The sequence below is a fragment of the Hyperolius riggenbachi genome, chromosome 1 (assembly GCF_040937935.1).
Source record: "Hyperolius riggenbachi isolate aHypRig1 chromosome 1, aHypRig1.pri, whole genome shotgun sequence".
NCBI lineage: Eukaryota > Metazoa > Chordata > Amphibia > Anura > Hyperoliidae > Hyperolius > Hyperolius riggenbachi.
Genome location: NC_090646.1, coordinates 127,277,779 through 127,301,055, shown reverse-complemented (window position 1 = coordinate 127,301,055; position 23,277 = coordinate 127,277,779). Strand labels below are relative to the sequence as shown.

The following is a 23,277-nucleotide window of genomic DNA, read 5'->3' as shown; positions in this document are numbered from 1 at the left end:
GTATTCAGTGGAGGAGACAGGTACATCAGATTGGTGGATGCAGAATCACAGGTACAGCAGGTTAGTGGATGCACTGGAATATACAGGAACAGCAGATTTGTGTATTCAGTGGAGGATACAGGTAAAGCAGAATAGAAGATGCAGGAGTACAGGTACACCAAATCAGTGGATGCAGTAGAGGAGACAGGAGCACAAGTACAACATATTAGTGGATGCAGGAGCACAGATTAGTGGAGGCAGGAGACAGGTACAGCAGTTAGTGGATGCAGTGAAAGACAGGAGGGCAGGAATAGCAGATTAGTAGATTCAGTGGAGGAGAGAGGAGCACAGGTACTGCAGAATAGAGGATGCAGTGAAAGAGTCAGGAGCAGCAGATTAGTGGATTCAGTGGAGGAGACAGGAGCACAGGTAGAGCAGATTAGTGGATGCAGGAGCACAGGTACAGCAGTTAGTGGAAGCAGGAACAGCAGATTAATGGATTCAGTGGAGGAGACAGGAGCACAGGTAGATCAGATTAGTGGATGCAGGAGCACAGGTACAGCAGTTAGTGGAAGCAGGAGCAGCAGATTAGTGGATTCAGTGGAGGAGACAGGAGCACAGGTAGATCAGATTAGTGGATGCAGGAGCACAGGTACAGCAGTTAGTGGAAGCAGGAACAGCAGATTAGTGGATTCAGTGGAGGAGACAGGAGCACAGGTAGAGCAGATTAGTGAATGCAGGAGCACAGGTGCAGCAAATCAGTGGCATAGACAGGAAAGAGCACAGGTGCAGCAGATTAGTGGATGCAGGTGTGCAGCAGATTAGTGGATGCAGTGGACTATTATATACAAGCAGTAGAGTAGGTAGGGATGATGGTAGATGCAGTGGTTGAAGCAGGAGCACAAGTACATGAGATAATTGTATGCTGTGGAATATGCAGAGATACATTAGATTATTACATGCATACAGTCACAGAAGCAGCAGCATCTCAATGCTGCCTATGTGTGGAGCTCTCCCGGTAGTGTGCACTGTGCAGCTGCATGGCTCTATGACCGCGCAGGCGCCCCCGCTCCCCAGCGCTGCAGATATATTGGAGGTGTAGGGAGAAATCTCTCCGCCAGCCTGGAAGATGTCACATTTACACGCAGCGACGCGCTAGCTGGAAGAGCGTACATCGCGAGCAGACCACAGCCAATCCATTCTCCCCTCTCCATCCCCCGTACACAGTGCTGCTGCTGGGGGGGACTACCAGAGCCAGGCGCGCCCCCGCTTCACTCCAGCGCGGGCACTACGCGAAGACGCGCGCTCCCGCCTGAGAGATCCTCCTCCATTCAAAGCAGCCACCAGGATCAGCCTTGTCCGCTGCTGCAGCCTCTCTGCACCTGCAGCTTCAGCATCCTCTGCAGGCTCCGCGCCGGCTCCATCCCTGCATCCCCTCCAGGTAGAGAACAATGCACCTTCTCCCGGGGACTCCCTCTCCTGTCTGCCTTGTGTGGATGCAGCATCACAACTTGCCACTTATGGATGTCACAGAGCCTCGGCTCTCGCTCTGATCTGCCTTCCCAGCCAGCCCGGAGATCTGCTTTAGATACAGCATCCTCTCGTGGTCCTGCTGCTGGCTGTCAGTGCTGCATCTTCTCCTCCAGTGCTCTGCCCTGGCACCTGGTTGGCATGTGTGTGCCAGCCCTTGATTGGCAGTCCCTCTGGTTACTCGTGTTTGTGTAGAGTACATGTGTACAGCAGAGGAGGAATAGTGTTCAGCAATGATCTGGCTGACAAGTGGGCTCATTCCTCTAGCACGGTGCTTCTCAACATTTTATTGATCTGCACCCCTTTTTTTTTGAAAGGCTGTGCTCATCAAGTACCCTCTGGCATGGTGAAGATGATCTCAAGTACCCCTTGACAAAGATATATTTAATAGTAGTGCATGGTAATTGGTTCTAAACAAATCCAAAGCATTTCCTTTTGCTATTAATTAGCTAAAATCATAAGTTGGTGTTGCTTATATGGGATTTATTTATTTTTTTCAAACTAAGTTTGTTATACTTAGTTAACTAGATCAAGTGTGAGTTCCACCTGGAACCATCAGAAGTACCCCATGGGGTACTCATTCCACACGTTGAGAACCTAGGCTCTTGCACATGGCATTCTAGGAGAATATAATCCAGGTAAGAGTCCTCATGGACTTTCTTACAGTCCTCCTGGACTCTGCTGGTCTAAGTGCTGAAGACACACCGAAGTTCATTGCTCCGATGGCTGCCTGGTGATCCTGTCTCTTGCAAGTGCTTCAGAGTAATGTTATGTTTCTCTCTTATCTCTTGTAAGTGCTTCCCAGTAATCTTATTTTTTCCTTCTTAGGTTCTTATGCAAAGACCCCATTGGAGCCAACATGGAACACAAACTGACATTCTGTAAAAAAAAACTAGTATTGTTCCTCACCCTGATGATGTCGGTGTCAACAAGGTAAGACGATACATCATTGCATGCTGTATAAGATAGGTCTTTTGCGTTGCCAATCACCGTCAGTGGTATTTCAGCTGTGTCACAACATTGGACATTTTAGCATTTTAATTAGAGCATATCTGACACTGTCTTTTAGCAGTGATGAGCTCATTGGAGAATGAATTGCATGTTGGAATTATTATAAATAAAGGCAGTGACAAATTCTGTAAAGTGTGGTCGGTGCCCTATAGTTTCTATATGTAAGAGACCGGCATTCATTGTAAGCCTGGGCTAATCGCGCTCACTAATTCAATTACTTGATCTGACATAATCACCAATGGCAGGCTGTATTAAGTAAGTACAGTAAGTGATCAAGACATTATGTGCATTATATGTACTTACCCAATGATTACCATGAATGCAATGTCAGTAATTAGTATGGCAATAGATGAAAAAGTGCCTATAACACTCGGTGTAAGCAGCTGACATGTTGATCTGTATGTGTATTTGTGGCAAATTGTCTTGTCCCTAGAAAAGTAAGCATTAGGTTCTATGTATTCCGGCAACCTCTAGGTGGAGCCAATGCACAATGCCTGGATCCAACACAATAAAGCAGTGGGCGCATTATTAGTCAAGTTTGTGTCTCATTGTTTTCATGCTTCATAATGGCAACATAAATACATAGCAAGTGTTTTTACAACTTATATTTATCCTGATGTTCCATGCGGCTGCTCAGCAAAGGGAGCAATCAAACTGCTGTTTCATGGACTTTGTGAAGTGTGCAGTTCTTAATTTGGCATGCGTCCCCAGGGATGTGAAATACAAACTGTGATAATTCACTGTTTTCGTTGTGTATGCAAGGTCAGATTTTTTTTTCTGTTTACCCTATTTACAAAGCTGCATACATTTTCTATTATTAGCTTGCTTTTCTATTGTTAGTTCTTCTAAATAGGGACAACACCTGATTTGGTACCTTGTATCTTATTCTTCTTCATCCACAACTATTGAACACGTGTTTGTGTGTGTGTGTTAAATAATACACTGAACAAAATAAACGGAAATATAATACAAAGTACACTTCGTTGTAAGCAAACTACAATAGCTATTAGAATGTAATATTGTTACTTATTAATAACTTTATAAGTTTCAGATATAGAAAACAACTGATTTGGTTTTATATATATATATTTTTATACTGAGAAATAATAAAAAGGACACTCTGTTGTAAGCAAACTACAATGTAATATTGTTACTTATTAATAACTTTATAAGTTTCAGATATAGAAAACAACTGATTTGGTTTTATATATATATATTTTTATACTGAGAAATAATAAAAAGGACACTCTGTTGTAAGCAAACTACAATAGCTATTAGAATATTATAACATTACTTACTAAAAACTTAAAAAAATAACTGGTTCCAGATAGTTTAGTAATTCCTAAGAAAACCCTGATAAATTGGACAAATGTATTATTAAGCTGACAGGCTGTCATTTTGTGATTTGAAATGTTGAATGTTATGTAGATTATTTGCACCTTAGCACTAGGCACTCTGGCACTTTTCTTTTCCCCTGACGATGAGCCCTTTTGAGGGGGTGAAACATGTAGCATTTTTCTGTAGGGTGGTGAGTTGTTATTTACATAGCAATGTGAGTTGCAGTTGACCCCACTCATTAATTTAATTGGGGTATTCTAATGGGAACCACAGCTCAACCCATTTCTCATATTCACAAATTGATTTTAGAGGTGCAACCTAATTTTTATCCTGTATTTATGAAAAGTTAAGTTTTATATTTTTTCTCCTCCTATTGAGTTTAATATCTTGCATATTCTTAGAAATCAGGTGTGTGTGTGTGTATATTAAATTGGATACCTACCAGCAAGTGTAATATTCAGTCTCATTTATTTCCCAAGAAAGTTCTCATTGTTCAAGAAAAAAAAAAAAAACTCAGGATCCGTCTTTAGTGAGAAATGCCTTTTGATTCCTTAATTATGCATTAGGATCTATTTCTTTATGTGTACTGCTGTAATAAAACTAAAAAGAAAATGCTATAATTATTTTGCATTTATATATCACTGAGATGACATTTTCTGTACACCGATTAAGCCATGCTCCTCATCGTCCCTCAAAGGGGCTCGCAATCTAATTTCCCTGCCAAAGTTTAATATCCCGACTATAGTCTAGGGACAAATTACAGGGAACCAATTTCCACTGGCTTTAATGGATTAAGATAGTGACTTCTGCATGAAGAGATTACATAGTCCTATCAATCAAGCGTGATCAAAGTGGACAAAAATATTGGATGGATGATAAGTGAATTATTGGTAATATATTTCTTAAATATAACCTTCTAGTAGTATGAATTTTAAAGTTAAAGCACCATTCCAGAATACAATTATATTTATTTGACATTTGTAAATAAATCCTTGTGGGGGAAGGTTGCTATCATCAAATTTATTGACTTGCCAGCTGAGTTGAGAACAGGATTTTAAAGCAGCCATAAGTACTCATATACAGTAACCTTTGATTGAAAGGAACTTGGTTTAAGAGTGCTTTACAATACAAGCAAAAATGATTGTGACATTTTGACTTGATATACAAGCAATGTCTTGATATACAAGCAAAAAAAGTATACAAGCATCATGTCATCACAACTGAGCCGATCTTCTCTCTTTGGTGCTGCAGGATTGTACTTAATTGTATTTAGTCCGAGTGTAGAGACTGAGCAAAGTCACATTTCCATGAAATGAAATCCTAAAAAATATCTGCCATTGGATAAGCTCCTTGTTAAAGCGACACACACACACACACACACACACACACACACACACACACACACACACACACACACACACACACACACACACACACACACACACACACACACACACACACACACACTACACACACACACACACACACACACACTACACACACACACACACACACACACACTACACACACACACACACACACTACACACACACACACACACACACTACACACACACACACACACACACACACTACACACACACACACACACACACACACACACACTACACACACACACACACACACACACACACACACACACACACACACAGACACACACACACACACACACACACACACACACACACACACACACACACACACACACACACACACACACACACACTACACACACACACACACACACACACACTACACACACACACACACACACACACACACACACACACACACTACACACACGCACGCACACACACACACACACACACACACACACACACACACACACACACACACACACACACACACACACACACACACACACACACACACACACACACACACTTGGGGTGAGCCAACAGACAGCAATGATTCTGTGACATTTTTATTTTATACTTCTTTACTATAACTGTTTTTTGATTGTGGAAAATCAACTGTGTCTCCATTAGATCTTATAGGGAAATTCGCTTTGATATAACAGTGCTTTGGGTTACAAGCATATTTCTGAATCAAATTATGCTCGCAAACCAAGATTCCACTTATATATATATATGTATAATCTCCCTGCAGTTACTTTTAACATATGACGAGGCACATAATATTTATATTGCACTTTTCTCCTGGTGGACTCAAAGCACCAGAGCTGCAGCCACTAGGGAGCACTTTATAGGCAGTAGCAGTGTTATGGAGTCTTGCCCAAGGTCTCCTCGCTGAATAGGTGCTGGCTTACTGATCAGGAAAAGTTGATATTCAATCTCTGGTCTCCTGTGTCAGAGGCAGAATCCTTAACCATTACACAATCCAGTGACTGCTGGATATGTGTTTGGTTACTTATAAAATATTAATTTTAAATGTGCTTTGTATAGAAAAAAATATTGGTCTATGTGTGGTCCTTACCCTGAGAGGTGCCATTGTTTGATTTTATTAGAAAAAAAAAAAGACACACTGTTTTGATGGTTACAGTGCTAGAAAAGATCCCTGTTATGTTATTGTAACAAGAAGTGTTGTTACTTGTAGCAGATACACCAAGTAAGATGCAACACTTACTAGATGCTGTAGTTGTACCTTTTATTTTGTTATGCCGCAAAAAAATATCTGAGAAAGATTGAAGCGGTACATTCCATCATCTTGTGTCCAACAAGTTCTTTATGTGTGAAATGACCAGTGGCCAAAATCATCTCATCTTTTCCTTCTGAATTCTCGTGTTAAAAGTTAAAAGATTAACTTGTGTAGATATTAGGCTATAGATCACTTTTTATAGGTGTATCTATTGTTATAAATCTGTGTTTCTTCATCTATTTATTGAGGATTTTTTTTTTAATTTTTAATGTTCTATTACCCTAATTGTGTGTCATCCTGCTAATGTACACCAGAGGGGGCAATTTACTATAGAAGTACGGTACATTTCCCCATAGCCTGGGAAAGCTAGGATCAGCACAAGTGGGCTAATTTCTTAAAGGACCACTTTAGTGAAAAATGTTAAAATGTAAAATACTGTCAGCACATAATAATAAGAAATATGTTTCTTCCTGAGTAAAATCAACAATAAATTATTTTTCTCCTATGTTGCTGTCACTTACAGCAGGTAGTAGAAATCTGACAGAACTGAAAGGTTTTGGACTAGTCCATCTCCTAATGAAGGGATTCTCAGCATACCTGTTATTCTTTATAAAGATACTCCATGAAAAGGATTTATACAAAGATGTTGGTCAGCCTCCCTGTTGCTGCACACTGTTTGGTAGTTGGACTGAGAAATTGCCATTCACTAAGTGCTATTGAAAATAAGGAAAACAAACCATAAGAATCCCCCATCAGGAGAGAGGCTAGTCCAAAACCTGTCAGTTATGTCAGATTTTTACTACCCACGATAGGGATCCTTTAACACAAACTCAAAGAAAACTCAAAAAATACACAGAGCAGTTGTCAAGAGTTACCATTCAGAGAATCCTTGTAGCTGAATGCCAACTGGTTGAATAACTTTGGGCCCCTCTTCAATTTTGCTCCAATTTTCTACGCATGTATCTTAAGGAATGATAATGTAAGTCTTGTGTAGGTGAATTTGAAAAACACACATTTTATATGCATTTGAGTGATTATGTAAAGTGTATTTAGCTTCAATAAGCTACATCTAAATTTTCTTTATTATCAAATCAACCACCCACCCCAAACCTGGATAATGCATCCAGATAACCACAAGCTTATAATTTTTTAATCAGTGATGGTAAAGTGATTCGCTATACTGCATGCGATGGCTGCTGCTTCTCTCTGTACACTTTTCAAGTGCATTAGTCATACTTAACAATCAAATGTTTTATGCCTAGGCAAGTGCTTGCAGACAATGTGGATGATGATGCAAAAAATAACATTACCATCTTCACAAGAATCCTAGACAGACTTCTGGATGGCTATGATAATCGTCTCAGGCCGGGATTAGGAGGTAATGTTCTAATAACAGAGTTATTTGTGAAATCGTTATAAATGGTGTGAAGATTATGTCTACTGTTGTTGTGCCGTATTAAGTAAGCTTGTCACAGAGACACTTCCTGAAAGGTAAATAGTGATCATCCAGCTATTGCATCGGTCTGGCAGCAGTTAGAGCATATTAAATAATTTTAACTAACTGTCCTTTCGAGGAATTCAGGATCTAATCCATATCATAGTCTAAGCCCAATTTCAGGATAGAATCCAGCTATAAGTATGTTTTTGGAATATGGGAGAAATCTGGCATGTTTGGTGGAGAGAATATACAAACGCCATGCAGATAAGGGAATTTGGGACCGTGCTGTTTAAAGGGAATATCCAGGCAGCCAAGAAAAATGACATTCACTTACCCGAGGCTTCCTCCAGCCGCTAGCAGCCGCTATGTCCTTCTCTGCAGCTCTGCTCTCAGCCGCTGGCTCCCGGTCCCCGACGGTGCAGAGGCCGATCTTGCCAGGTTGTCCTCTACTGCGCCTGCATGAGCACCTTTGTCAATCATTTGCATGTGTGGCACAGGCGCAGTAGAGGATGGCCTGGTGAGATCATCATCTGCACCGTCGGGGACCTGGAGCCAGCGGCTGAGAGTCGAACTGTGGCAAGGGACATGTTGACTGCTAGGGGCTGAAGGAAGCCCCGAGTTAGTAAATGTCATTTTTTTTTGGGCTGCCTGGACATTTCTTTTAAGGCTAAAAACTGAGCTAAAGCTATTGTGTTGCAACACTTGGATTGAAGTTATTTTATACTGTGGATAAGGTGAGAAATAAGGAAATATCATTTGTGCAATACATTTATTATAAATTAACCTTCTAATCTATGAAATGACTTTTCAACACTTTTCAAGAATAAATCCGGCGCTAAACCGGTTAGTGTGCCTTATCTGAGGTTAGTGTGCCTTATCTGAGTTAGTGTGCCTTAACCACTTGCCGACCGCGCACTCATAACGCGCGTCGGCAAAGTGGCAGCTGCAGGACCGGCGACGCAGATCTGCAGATCTAGCTGCAGGCTAATTAATAAATAAGCAGCCGCTCGCGCGAGCGGCTGCTTCCTGTCAATTCACGGCGGGGGGGGGGGGGGCTCCGTGAATAGCCTGCGGGCCGCTGATCGCGGCTCGCAGGCTAAATGTAAACACAAGCGGAAATAATCCGCTTTGTTTACATTTGTACAACACTGCTAACAGTAGCAGCGTTGTACCAGATCAGGTCACATGACAGGCAGGAGCCTGTTAGAGGCTGCACAGGACAGATCCGTTCCTGTGCAGCCTCCGATCTCCAGGGAAGGGAGGGAGGAGAGGGAGAGGGTGAATCCTGCAGTGGAGGGGGCTTTGAGGTGCCCCCCCGCCGGCCACACGCAGGCAGGAGCGATCAGACCCCCCCAGCACATCATCCCCCTAGTGGGGAAAAAAGGAGGGCGATCTGGTCGCTCTGCCTGGTGTTTGATCTGTGCTGGGGGCTGTAGAGCCCACCCAGCACAGATCTGCAAAATCAGCGCTGGTCCTTAAGGGGGGGTAAAGGCTGGGTCATCAAGTGGTTAAGTAGCTTTGTGCACACTAAATAACTTTGTGCACACTAACAGATGGACAAAGCTACATCACAAATTGCAGATAAGGCACACTAACCTCAGATAAGGCACACTAACCTCAGATAAGGTTAGCGCTGTAGTTTGTGCCCACTAAGTGATAAGGCACACTAACCAGCTTAGTGCCGGTTAGTGAATCAAGCCCATTATGTGTTACTTCTTGTTTCTATTTTCCACCACCATTTTCTGTATTTCTGCACTAGCAATTGCAGTTTTCAGTGAGATACTGCATGCTCCAAGGGGTTGGTAAAATCAAGCAGTGGGATAGGTGATCCATTGTCTGTCCTTCACTTCACTGGTATTCCATAGGATCTTCGTGCCAAGTGGCACTTATACATCTCATTTTATATTTGCACCTGCCATTCAGTTATTTTAAACATTCAGTTATGCTACGTCAAGATTTTCCAAGTAACGGTTTGATCTATTGGACATGTATTGACCTCTCCCACACCAGACTGGCATATTGGCTGCTGAGTAGCAATGAGGCCATGGTGTTGCATGTGTCCCAGTTTGGTTAGTTCCCAACTAGCTGTCAGTCAGTATGCTCCTTTGTGTGCTTACTTTGTCTCTTAGCTTCATAATGTAAGATTTATATGTTAGCAATCTGTTTATAGTAAGACTCAAACAGAATCAGTTTAGGCAACGTTATTCTATTTAAGCTGTATTTGATACAGCCTTAATAGACATCCTTGGTGTGTGTTTTTTTTCTAGGTTTTTAAAATTCTTATACTGGAAGATAATTACAAGGCTTAGTTTGTTTAGTTGAATTGGTTGGTCATTGGTATGGATGTCAGAGGGTAAAGGCGTGTACACACCTTGGAATAAAATTGATGAAAAGGAACAATGAAAAATGGATTGCCCAAATATTGTCCACAAAAGGGCTATAAACTAATACAAAATATAATGATAAATGATGATTCTCAGCATTTCGACCAATCCACTGGAAAGATTTCTGCTGGAGATAATTGAAAGTCATCAACAGTGTGTTTAGAAATTGTTAGATGCTTAGCAATGTGTCCACAAACTGTGGCTGCATGAAAAGAAGGAAGTACCCAACATTTGGGGAATGATATTTAGTTCTGGTGGAAAGTAGCTCTTGTAAAAGACCTACCAGGTCTGTAAATGAACAGCAAAATTTTGATTTCACCGTGAATTGTTGTATGATGTCTGTAGAAGTTTCAATCTATTTACATCTGCCACTTCACTTCCACAGTGTTTTCATCATTTTACGTTATTTTATTCCTAATGGGAACCAAATACAAAAGGATATATGCAAATATATACGCACATACATGTAACTATATATGTCTACTAATATCTAAGTCTCCACACGATCAAGAGCACACACCAAGAAAAGGATGAATAACAATCCACCAAGACCACCATACATTCATTCAATCACATCCATATTCATACCAGACCCTCTGATGACCCTTTAGGGATTTAGAAAAAATATGAAAAAATAGATAAAAATTCTAAAAAATATATGATCATATATATATATGGGAACGATTACAGTTTCCAGGATATAACTGGATATAACTGTAATCGTTCCCATATATATATATGATCATATATTTTTTAGAATTTTTATCTATTTTTTCATATTTTTTCTAAATCCCTAAAGGGTCATCAGAGGGTCTGGTATGAATATGGATGTGATTGAATGAATGTATGGTGGATTGTTATTCATCCTTTTCTTGGTGTGTGCTCTTGATCGTGTGGAGACTTAGATATTAGTAGACATATATAGTTACATGTATGTGCGTATATATTTGCATATATCCTTTTGTATTTGGTTCCCATTAGGAATAAAATAACGTAAAATAAAAAGAAGGAATTTTTTAACCCTATATCTTGCGCTCCTCTATTTGTATTTTGATCTGTTTCCTTTTTATGTGGGGGTAGGAGGTACCCCCGCAGTTTGAGGCAGCAGCAGGAAATAATCTGTATCTCTCTTCTTGAGACTCGTACACATTTTTTAAATATACAGCGCCCCTTAGATTTTCTTTATATCGTAGTGTTTTCATCATCTCTCGCTACTTCAGGCTGCACCCAGATCACCATATGATGAGTCTGGACTCTTTGCTGTACTGTGTGTATGCTTCACTTGCCTGACATGTCACTCCTCATTATCAAACATTTGTCGTACATCATTTGTATACACTGATTTTTTTCTCTTGTGTGTACAACTCATTAAGGGGCAAAGACACGTCCCTGTGGCAGATAGTAATGCTGGATGTGCTGCTTATTCTTCGTTTATGTAGGTCTCTATAGAAATATCTTCTTCTTAATAGAAGGGTTTTTGTCAGCTCCTCAAGCCAATAGTCCTCTGTTTGCTTGTTGGATGCTTAACCACCCTGGCGTTCTGATTAAATCGCCAGGGTGGCTGCGGGAGGGTTTTTTTTAAATAAAAAAAAAACTATTTCATGCAGCCAACTGAAAGTTGGCTGCATGAAAGCCCACTAGAGGGCGCTCCGGAGGCGATCTTCCGATCGCCTCCGGCGCCCAGAATAAACAAGGAAGGCCGCAATGAGCGGCCTTCCTTGTTTTGCTTATATCGTCGCCATAGCGACGAGCGGAGTGACGTCATCGACGTCAGCCGACGTCGTGACGTCAGCCGCCTCCGATCCAGCCCTTAGCGCTGGCCGGAACTTTTTGTTCCGGCTACGCTGGGCTCAGGCGGCTGGGGGGACCCTCTTTCGCCGCTGCTCGCGGCGAATCGCCGCAGAGCGGCGGCGATCAGGCAGCACACGCGGCTGGCAAAGTGCCGGCTGCGTGTGCTGCTTTTTATTTCATTAAAATCGGCCCAGCAGGGCCTGAGCGGCAGCCGCTGGCGGTGTTGGACGAGCTGAGCTCGTCCAGACCGCTCAGCTGGTTAAACTGTGGATGAAGATAAAGTGGAATACAGATAAGATGAGATCATGCATGAGGAAAACTTGGTTGATCAACCTTATTACTTCAAAATTGTAATTCCTCTGGAACTGCAATTTGGCATCCCATTGTCGTTCCTTGACTGATTGACACTGAAGATACAAAATATTTTATATTTAAATTAAATCCATGGCATGTGAAATTTCCACAGGGGTGCACCTCATGGGAGCAATGTAGAAATCTAGAAGTAAGTAGGACCTAGAGGCTCCCTAATGGTTGCCACTTTATTATGGAACTGGCAATTTATGTCACCAGGATGACCATGTGAAGGAATGTACATTCCCACTGATGCATAGAAGTGCCCTCTTAGGTGTAGCGCTCACCTTTCCCAGGCTTCCTTGTACTGCTTGCATTGCAATGTTAGGAATGTAGCAAAAGAAACAAATCTGAATACCCTTTGTGGTGGGCACTGTTGTGGATTTTTGTCTACAAATTGAGGTGTGGTGAGTGAAATGCCCCCCCCCCCTCCCCTCTCCACACACACACACACACATCATTATGCAATGGTGCTAAGCATAGTGAACCCTCCAACAGCATTTGTGAGGCTTTCATATGTGAGTGACTGTATGGAAGTTGGGGTTTGAATATACCGTTGGTACAAAATATGTGATAGGGTGATGTAGTTGAATCTATTGAACACACCTGTTTTTCTGTATACTTATGATCCCGTTGGATTCGGATTGTTTTTGTGAACTGTTTATGGAAAGCTTGTGATTAATTAGAGCTCTGGCAATTTTATGAGGAAACTACATGGAGATGGTATATTTTGCTGGCTTTTTGTTCATGACCGTTTTAAATTACATGTGCATATAGGTTTTTTCTATCGAGATTTATTTGTTCATCAACTTCAGTCCACTGAAACCACATTTCGCTGCGGGTCCTGTGGCCAGTATGGTGGCATGCCTGTTGCTCTGCTCACACTGGAACAGTTCAGAGTGCCTTGTAAGGATCCCTAGTCACCTCCTCCCTGTATTCCGGATGTTGAGAACAGTGAAGTAACTGCTGCATCTGTTAAACCAAGGATGTCCTTTTTTTCTTTTATCTGGGAGGACAACATTGTCTACAATTTTTTAATATGCTGTTGGTGAAATAAGTTTGGGTGTATTTTTTGACTAGTTAAAGCAGAATAATTAAGGTACTGAACTTTTATTCCCTTTTGTGTTTTGTATTTATTTTATTATCCTGTATCCAGGATGTAGAGTGCAGTGAAGTACCCTCTGCGCCTGTTAAATCAGTGAAGTGTGCTGGCAAAACAGGCAAAATAATGTCCTGCATTCCAAATCACCAGGGTTTTCTCTCCAGCAGATACCTTCATCTTCTCTGTCTGCTGCTGTCTGTAGAAGCTGGAGACACAATGCCTACAGACACAACGGTAGAGAACAGCTACAGACATGTACTTACTTAACATACTTAAAGTACTTACTTAATGCCTACACACATGGCAGTACCCAAAGGCTACAGACATGACAGGACACAGCGGCTACAGACAGCGGTGGATGGAGGAGGAGAGTGAGGTATTGACTGAAGAGAAGACCTCTGTAACTTGGAACACCACAAACTAATAGGCTGTTTTTTAAACTCCTTGCAATAACACAATGAATGAATTCTTGGTTCAACAGGTGGGATGTAGTGTGAAGAGCTCTGTTACATTCTGCATGCCTGGACCCAAGTAGTGGGCAATTGGGGAAAGTACGCCATCTACACCGACTGAAATATAAACCAAGATTTTTGGGTATTTTGCGGCTTTGAAAGTTTATATATGGAAACGTTCACAATGCTTGAAAATCATTGTAATACATAAAGCAGTGCTCCATATACATATTGTGATCCCTTTAATGTCTTGTAAGAAAGAAGAAAGGACAATCCTCACTGCTGTTAATGTTATTAGGAATGTGTTCTAGAACCATGCATGTCATTCAGATTTTGTCAATTTTAACAACTTCGCATCCAGCTTTGCACCTTGTTTCCCCCTTATGAACCAGAGCAGTTTTGACATTTTAGCTATGTCCCTATTTAATCAGCAATAACTTTATCCCTACTTATGGTGCTTAAATTAAATATATATTTTTTTTTTGTTTTTTGTTTTTTTTCAAGACAAACTCGGCTTTCATTGTATGACATTTTTTTCCCCTGAACAATTTTGTTTTCTATGCATTTTAATGGGAAAAAGAGGAAAAAATACAAAAAAACCCATTATTTCTCAGCTTTACCAATTCCAGTTTAAAAATGAAAAGCACTACTGTAGATACAAAATATACATTTTGTTTGGCTATTTCTAGTGTTTATCGCAAAACTTAGATTATGTTCCTGTCACAATTTACAGTGAGGGTATTTGATCCTGAAATAATGCTGTCTCCTGTGCGTGGATCGGGGAGTAAGTCCCTAGAGCTGCGCAGCCGCACTCGCATCTATGCGGACTGCGCAGCCGGCGTATTACGAGAGGCAGGAGAGCCTGACCCGGGCTGTGTGGTCGGGAGTGGCACGGGGGAGAGATTACACTGCGGGGACCCGGCAGAACTGCACAGAGGGTGCGGATGGCGTCCTCCGTGCATTTAAACTTGATGCAGGTACTTTACTTTTTTTGTGTTTTTGGCCTTGTAAGTCCTTTAACCACCCTGGCGTTCTGATTAAATCGCCAGGGTGGCTGCGGGAGGGTTTTTTTTAAATAAAAAAAAAACTATTTCATGCAGCCAACTGAAAGTTGGCTGCATGAAAGCCCACTAGAGGGCGCTCCGGAGGCGTTCTTCCGATTGCCTCCGGCGGCCAGAAGTAACACGGAAGGCCGCAATAAGCGGCCTTCCGTGTTTCGCTTACCTCGTCGCCATGGCGACGAGCGGAGTGACGTCATGGACGTCAGCCGACGTCCTGACGTCAGCCGCCTCCGATCCAGCCCTTAGCGCTGGCCGGAACTGTTTGTTCCGGCTACGCTGGGCTCGGGCAGCTGGGGGGACCCTCTTTCGCCGCTGCACGCGGCGGATCGCCGCGCTGTAGCGGCGATCAGGCAGCACACGCGGCTGGCAAAGTGCCGGCTGCGTGTGCTGATTTTTATTTCATTAAAATCGGCCCAGCAGGGCCTGAGCGGCAGCCTCTGGCGGTGTTGGACGAGCTGAGCTCGTCCAGACCGCTCAGCAGGTTAATAGTTATTATATTAATAATGTGTAAAAAATCACCTACGGATCAAGCTGTATTCAGAAGCTCTGCAATATGCTGTCTGCTCAGGTCCAAACCACAGGTCAGCTATCTAGCATATCAAATCCGAGTGAACCTTTGTTGAGTAATACATGTAATTCAAACTAAATGGTTAATCAAAACACATAATCGGCTGCTTAGCTATAGATTCAAGTGATGGCACAAAACTTCTATGTGACTGGTGGACAACAATGTTTTTGCTTCCTGAATCATTTTTGGTGTCTCTGATATAGTTTTTGTTGCTGATCACAGAACTAACTTTGACATTTTCACGTCATGTAAGGTTTTTGAGAAACTGCCAGTTGTATAATTCATGCTGGGTAAATTTCAAATCACAAATGTTTCACATTGTAATGTAAAACAACATTTTTTTTACTTGTTCCAAACTTTCAGTTGTATCCTATAGATATGCTGCTGATCACAAAAATCACCTGAAAGATTATGTAACTTGTAGTTTTAACAAAAAAGTACATTTTAGACTCAGTTCACATCAAGCCAGATCACAAACGTCTGGTCACAGTGGACAGTGCTGTGTCAGCTCCAAAGGTGTTTTGTGTCCAATTGGAATCCGTAGCAGATGCGATTCCACCACAGGCTTCTGTGGGGAAACGTAGTCGCTGAGCAGAAAAATTATGCCCATCATATTTTTGTGTTGTGGCTCCCGCAGTGTATTCTAGGATGGTGTGGCATGCCCCACTCATCCACCGTGCTGCCCAACACCTTATCACATTTAGCGGCTGAACCATCTTACCAGTGCTGCTTACCTGTTGGTCAACTTTTTGGAGCCCTTTTCACTTTAGTATTATGGACCTGAGGCCCATGGGACTCATCTGTGTACGCAGCGAAATGCCTCATCCAGTTATCCCGGAGAACACAATCTGATTGGTACCTGGGTTTATATGCTCTGGCTCAGTATTTCATGTTTGCTGCCCATGCACTTCTGCTTATCTAATGTCTGCCATAACTTGACTGATTTACTCATACCAGTCTGGCTATACTGTTTGTATTTGTAAGCGCTAATTACAGCAGATGTAGATATTCCAATGGGATATTATAAATATATCACCTGTTTTAGCAATATAAGATCTTTGGTCCTTTTGTCTGATTCACTTTTTCTGACCGTAAAGTGATCTCACTGGGACAATTGGGTAGGTGTGGGGTGTATATTACACCTTGGTGCTGCAGTGGGACTGTGTGAGTTGTGTGTGGTTGGTAAGCAGGGTGTGGGTGGTGTGGCCATCCCATGTCATTTTAATTATGTCTAGTTTAGTTTTAGTTTTTTGAATTGATTAATAAAATGTCCCATTTTTACTTTAGTACATGTGGGGTAGTGGGAATATCCCTAGGTGCGATCTGGCCACCTTGAGGGTGCTCGGCTGCTCCCAAAGAATGACACTAGGAAACAAAATACAAAAAGAAAGGGGCGCTCTGAGACTCTATTGTATGTTAGTCCACCCTCTCTACAGACAGGTCTCACCTGTTTAACTTGTGGTTAGCACAGCATACTAAGCCACGGTGTGCTTGTGTCCCACTACCAGCTGGGGACCAGGCTCTCTACGATCGCTGGGTGGAGGTGACGTCACGCTTCCAGGATCCACTTCATGTAGATCGTTATGGCAACCAGGACGCTCGCTCGGCTGAAGCTGGTGTTCCCACGACGAGCGGCGCCTGGATAAGCATGCAATGTAGCGTATGGGGAATAGGGGAATTGCCACTCTGGGCAATAAAAATACAGGATACAGTAAAAAGGAAGAGTTTCTATTCCCCATACACTTCATTGCATGCTTGACGTCACCTCCGCCCAGCGATTGTAGAGAGCCTGGTCCCCGGCGGGTAGTGGGACACAAGCGCACCGTGGTTTAGTACGCTGTGCTAATCACAAGTTAAACAGGCGAGACCTGTCTGTAGAGAGGGTGGACTAACATACAATAGCGTCTCAGAGCGCCCCTTTCTTTTTGTATTCCATTTTTACTTTATTCATATGTGTTAAGCAAGTCATTGGAGCATACAACTCCTATCTTGCCCTATGCCACATTGTTTGAATCCAACAATAAGTTGTGAAATGACAAGTGTGAGAAATAAATAATTGTGACAAGTGCTATTAATAATTAGAATCTGATCACCCATCTATTTTGCATTCTGCTGCACTCCCACAAAATGGGCAAAAAGTGACAGTTTTTTGTTGCAGTGTGAATTGGGACTACACTTTCCCAGGTTTCAGGCTAAATATTGACTGAACTCTCAGTGTAAACATATTACATATGTTAAACCATCATTTATGTAATGCAGGTATATCCAGTTGTGTAATCAAGGCAGGTTGCATAACGTCCATGGAAATGATCGAGTCATTATATTATATTATGTATATTATATTACATAATAGTGTATATTATATTATAAATAATTTTTGCTGAATACCTGCACTTTGCTACATTGTTTTAGAAAATGAAAAATAGAATATGTTAATTGAAAACTTGAAGTATTTAAAACCATAAAAAGGTCTGATTTTTAGAAATCTGTAGTGCAGCAAATTACTTAACTTTGATTGAGGATAGCAGATTTTACACTTGTGTGCCCTGGTCTTTATTTTTACTCTGTTGCTGGCACTGTTACTTTTATGTCCTGATAGTATTGGCTTCCCTTTTTCCTATGAATGTTGTCTGTTAAACCTTTATTTTATCTCTCATTACATTATTGTGTCTCTTTCTATCTGTAACTGTGTCTGCTCAAGCTCCTCCTCTTGTGCCCCCTCTTTCCCATTCTTGCATCTGTCTCACACTGTAACTGCTTCTGCAAGCTCTGTATCCATACTCAGTGCTGCCACCTGGCCTCGTTCAGTATAGAGCCGTTTTCACACCCTTAACCCTCCCGGCGGTAACCCTGACCTATACTCGGGGTAGCCGCCGCAGAGGATTACATGGCCACATGAGGAATTTTTTGAATAAAACTTGTTGTAAACCTTGTAGCTAGCACTAGGCTAGCTACCTGTGTCCCCCAAGTCCCTCTGCTCTGCTCCAATCCCCCCGATTGCCGTCGTTATATGTACCACCCCCCAGATCCCGTGATAGCGCAGCCTCTCCAATCACCTCCATGCTTCGCTATGGGGAGGATCGGGACTGGGCATGACTTCATGACGTCAGATGTCATGTTCGATCGTCGCCATAGCGATGACTGAAGCTGATTGGGGAGGCTGTGGCTCTCGCGGGATCGCGGCTGGGTAAATATAAGCGCCGGCTATCGGAGGGATCAGAGAGGTGCGGGGGGACTTGGGGGACAAAGGAGGCTAGCCTAGTGCTAGCTTCAAGGTTTACAACAAGTTTTATTCAAAAAATTACTCCCGTACTGCGTACTGCCAGGGAGGTTAAAGGTGAAAGTTCTATAAATCCCTTCTTAGTGTGTGTTCACACGATAAAAGAAATAAGCCTTCCAAATTTCATAATTCTGTATCAAGGGGTTTTGGCTGGGCGATGATGAGTCATGCCTTTTATTTATACTATATAGACTGATTGATTGATAGATACCGATATTGTGTTTCTCAAAGATTCCTACATGATACAGTCAGTTGAAAATCATCTTACTGTTCAATTTGTAAGGGTCTACTATAAACTTATATTACTGTTCATTTTGAATGGGTCTATCATTATCATTGATTTCTGTTAAGGAATCAATCATTTTTTTTAAATCATTGTCTATTGTAAACTTTTCTGCCTAAGGAATCCAACCTTAACAGTATTATAAAGTGTAAATGTACTGATCATTGAAAGTGGATCAGCATTTTAATAAATAAAACAGTAGTATGTTAGAACCCACAGTTTAAGAAGAGGTTATAAGAAGTAGTAGTAGATCGTAAAAAGATAAGTCACAGCATAAAATATAAAATATTTATTGACTGCTACAGCAAAAAAAAAAAAATGCAGATTGTGCTATTCTGTTCTATGAGCTATAATCATAAAAGTATAAAAACAAAACATATAATCGACATAATAATCATCATAATAAAAATGCAAATGGAGCAATAAATGCTTCCATTAATTGCAGATGCAGGGAATGGTTTATGCACATCTAACTTGACGATCTTGCAATTTGCATATTTTTATTTGTTTATTAATTTTTGATGTGATTCATCCTTGTATTTATAAGGCTGTATTAATCTGAACCTAACTATTATTCGTAACCTGTAGATTCAAGTGTAGAATTGGTTTAATTTTAATATTTGTTAATAAAAAGGTGTGGTGCACTTTGATATGCACATCTCTGCTGTTAAGTGTTTTGCTTGATCTGGCGTGTTATTGACGTTGTTGATTGACATGTTATTTCAAGTTCAAGGGTTATTTCAAGTTTTATTACCTGTGTCAGATAAGAAATATTTTCTCTTTGTAGTATCAGTGCCAATTTATAGATACTGACAGGCTTAAAGAAACCTGAGAGGCGGGGGATATAAAAAATGTATACATACCTGATGCTTCCTCCAGCCCCCTCCTCCTGACTGCTCCCATGCCGCCGTCCTCCGCTGCCTGCAGCCTTCAAGGTATACTGCGCAGGTGCAGTTGGGCTGTGCACTCTACCCCCTTGTGCTTCCATGTCCGGGACCATTCTGCACCTGTGCAGTAGTACTGGACAGTGGCGGGATAGTGCACTGGTTAAGGGCTTTGCCTCTGACACAGGAGACCAGGGTTCGAACTTTGGATCTTCCTGTTCGCACCTATTCAATGAGGAGACCTTGGGCAAGACTCCCTAACACTGCTACTGCCTATAGAGCTCACCCTAGTGGCTGCAGCTCAAGCGCTTTGAGTCCTCCAGGTGAAAAGTGTGATGTAAATGTTATGTCTTGTAGCAAATCCAGTGCCAGCTAGATCTGGGATATTCTCTCTGTTAACAACACAATCTTGGAATGATGACAAATGAGGACAGGGTTAGGATAGCAGTCTTTCACTCTCTCTGCTAGACTAGAGGTGTTCTTGCTGATATTCCCACTGCTCTCCACCAGGACTATGCTTACAATAGCTACCCTACTTAGGGCGATCATGCTTGCTGCATTATAGAGGATAATGAATAATGTGTGGGTTGTGGCTAGTGCTGCAAGCTTTTCTGCAGTTCAGTGGGTCTGACTTTAGTCAGAGTCATGGTTAGAGTGTTCTTTTCTTTGTAGGATTGTTTGATACTTAAAAACAGATTGCATCCTTATGACTACCTGCTTGAGAGTGCAAGCCCCACTAGTGGGATAAAATATACACCCAGTATTCAAATAAAATACACCTGTCTACCATTGGAGGATGTTGGTTTCCGTAATAGCTTGCATGCAACGTATTAAGTACTCGTCCCTCCCACTGCGAAGAAGTCATCCCCCATGAGTACTTAATAAGTTGCATGCAAGCTATTACGGAAACCAACATCCTCCTTCCTGGTTTCAAGGTGCGTTTGTAGTTTCTTGGGGGGGGGGCTCAGCGCACCTCTCATTGGTGGCCATTCGGAGGCGGCCTGGTGATGCGCTGATCCACCTTTGCGCAATATTGTTTGATACTTGCAGCATTAACGAGTATAGCAAAGCCATTTAAGGTAAACTGACACATTCCTTAATAACATCCCAATGTTAACTGTACCAGACTGCAGATAACGGGAATCGCGTGTGAACAAGAAGCAGCCAGAGGGTTCTCTCGCGTCTTCAGAGTAGGGCAGGGGAAGATCATTAAGACATTGCCGTTGCATTATTGATGAGCAGTTTGGTTTTGATTTATGATATAAGTGCACCTATCCTTTAGCTAAATGTGTGTGCATAGATTGATTCCGGAGCCTGCAATGTGTGTGCATGTGTCCTGCATTGTATTTGTGATACATCATTATCCCTGCTACATTGCTGAAGACCAGAGGCAGAGTAAACTAACTAATGACTACAGTAAACCAGACATTATGAATAGCTGCATGCTAACATTGTAAACCCATCAAAATATGAAGCTTTAATTAAGACCCATTTAGGGAGCACTAAGTCCTCATATCTTCTCTTCTTCATACATGGAACACAGAGTAGTCTTATCTTTTCATACAGGGAGCAGTGAGTAGGCGTTCATGTAAAAAAGGCACCTGGAAAAAAGGGTGCCGGATACAGCCGCTAGTAGAATATCAGTAAAATTACCAATATTCTACTACTGTACTTAATTCAGATAGTAAAATATTGGTAATCTTTAGCACTATTTTACAATGACCTAACCTAACCTTACTCTCACACAGAACCCTCCCTCTATCGCTCACTACTATCTCTAAGATCCTTCTGGTGGTTCCTAACTTTATTACCCCCCCCACCTAATACAGGGGGCACATCTGCTATCTATACTAAAGGGTACTATCTTATACTCGGGGCACATCTAGCTACCTATACTGAGGGGGAAACTACCTAATACAGGGGGCACATCTGCTGTCGATTCTGAGTTTTGGGGAGGTTACCTGATACAGGAGGTACATCTTGACTACCAATATGGGAGGGGGGTACCTAATACTGGGGGTATATCTAGTTACCTATACTGGGAAGGAGGGTCCAACTTAATACTGGTATCAAATCCACTACCTATACGAGGGTGGGGTGGGCGTGGCTAATACTAGGGAGATATCTGCTACCTATACCTGATTGCTACCTAACACTAGGGGCACATCTTGCTACCTGTGCTGAGGCATCTAATTAACAGTGGAAGCACATCTACTTTTTATACTAGGGAATGGGGAGGGGGGCACCTAATACTGGGTTTCCATCTGCTACCTATAACGAGGTAGGTAGGTTTTTTTAATGTTCCGCTATGGGTTGTTCCTACAGGTGTTGCTACACCCGTCTTGGTAGCCTGCCTGCTAAGTGATTGGCTCCAGTCCAGTGTTGTCCAACATAAACTTTGTAGCATGATTCTTTCATCCCTGTATAGATTGTAAGCTCAAAACGACAGAGCAATCTTTACCAGGGTTTTCCAGTACTGCTGTATAAGTTGCATACATCTATAAATATGTCTGTGAGAATCTGCTCAGCTGCCTGTGCAGACAGACAGCTTTTTGACCACTGTTCAGGTCTGCATTCTGCATGTCTCTTTAAGAGAGACTTTTTGTCAGTATTGCAGCTTGCTGCTGAGGAATTTGCATACATTCGTTATGCAAATCCCCTACCTGCCTCCTGTGATGACTGGCAGTATAAAGGTTGGGATTACCCACAGTCCTTTGCTGGTCATTCCTTCAGGGTTTGTAGTAAACACTCCTAGAGAGTTTCAGCCATGCTACTTCTTGTTGAAGTTATCTTAGAGTAATTCTGGGGACTGCACTAGGCAGTTTCTTTAGTGCCGTTATGATTGCTTATCTGTTTGTTTGTCTGTTGCGACTGTCCTGTCCCAGCGGTGGTCGATAGGAAGTCATTCTGTGTGTCTGGGTGCTAACCGGAACAGCGGTTGTTACTGGTAGCCCCTTCTGATCTGTCTTCCCTGGATCGCACTCGCCTTGCGCTAGTGTTGTGGATCCTTCTGTTCTGTCTACCTAGATCGCGCTCGCCTTGCGCTAGTGCTGTGGATCCTTCTGTTCTGTCTACCTGGATCGCACTCGCCTTGAGCTAGTGCTGTGGATCCTTCTGATCTGTCTTCCTGGATCGCACTAGTCTCTGGAGCTGGTGCTGTGGATCCTTCTGATCTGTCTTCCTGGA

The 23,277-nt window shown here is 42.1% G+C and overlaps 1 protein-coding gene across 1 annotated transcript in view; it reads left to right on the top strand.

The window, feature by feature from the left end:
• Nucleotides 1–1,161: 1,161 nt before the first annotated feature.
• The window catches only part of GABRA2 (gamma-aminobutyric acid type A receptor subunit alpha2), a 257,044-nt gene continuing 234,928 nt past the window's right edge, over nucleotides 1,162–23,277 (top strand). The window contains exons 1-3 of the mRNA XM_068278530.1: nucleotides 1,162–1,420; nucleotides 2,338–2,442; nucleotides 7,760–7,875. Of these exons, the coding sequence (XP_068134631.1) occupies nucleotides 2,369–2,442; nucleotides 7,760–7,875 (190 nt within the window). The 5' untranslated portion in view covers nucleotides 1,162–1,420; nucleotides 2,338–2,368. The remainder of the gene's footprint in view (nucleotides 1,421–2,337; nucleotides 2,443–7,759; nucleotides 7,876–23,277) is intronic.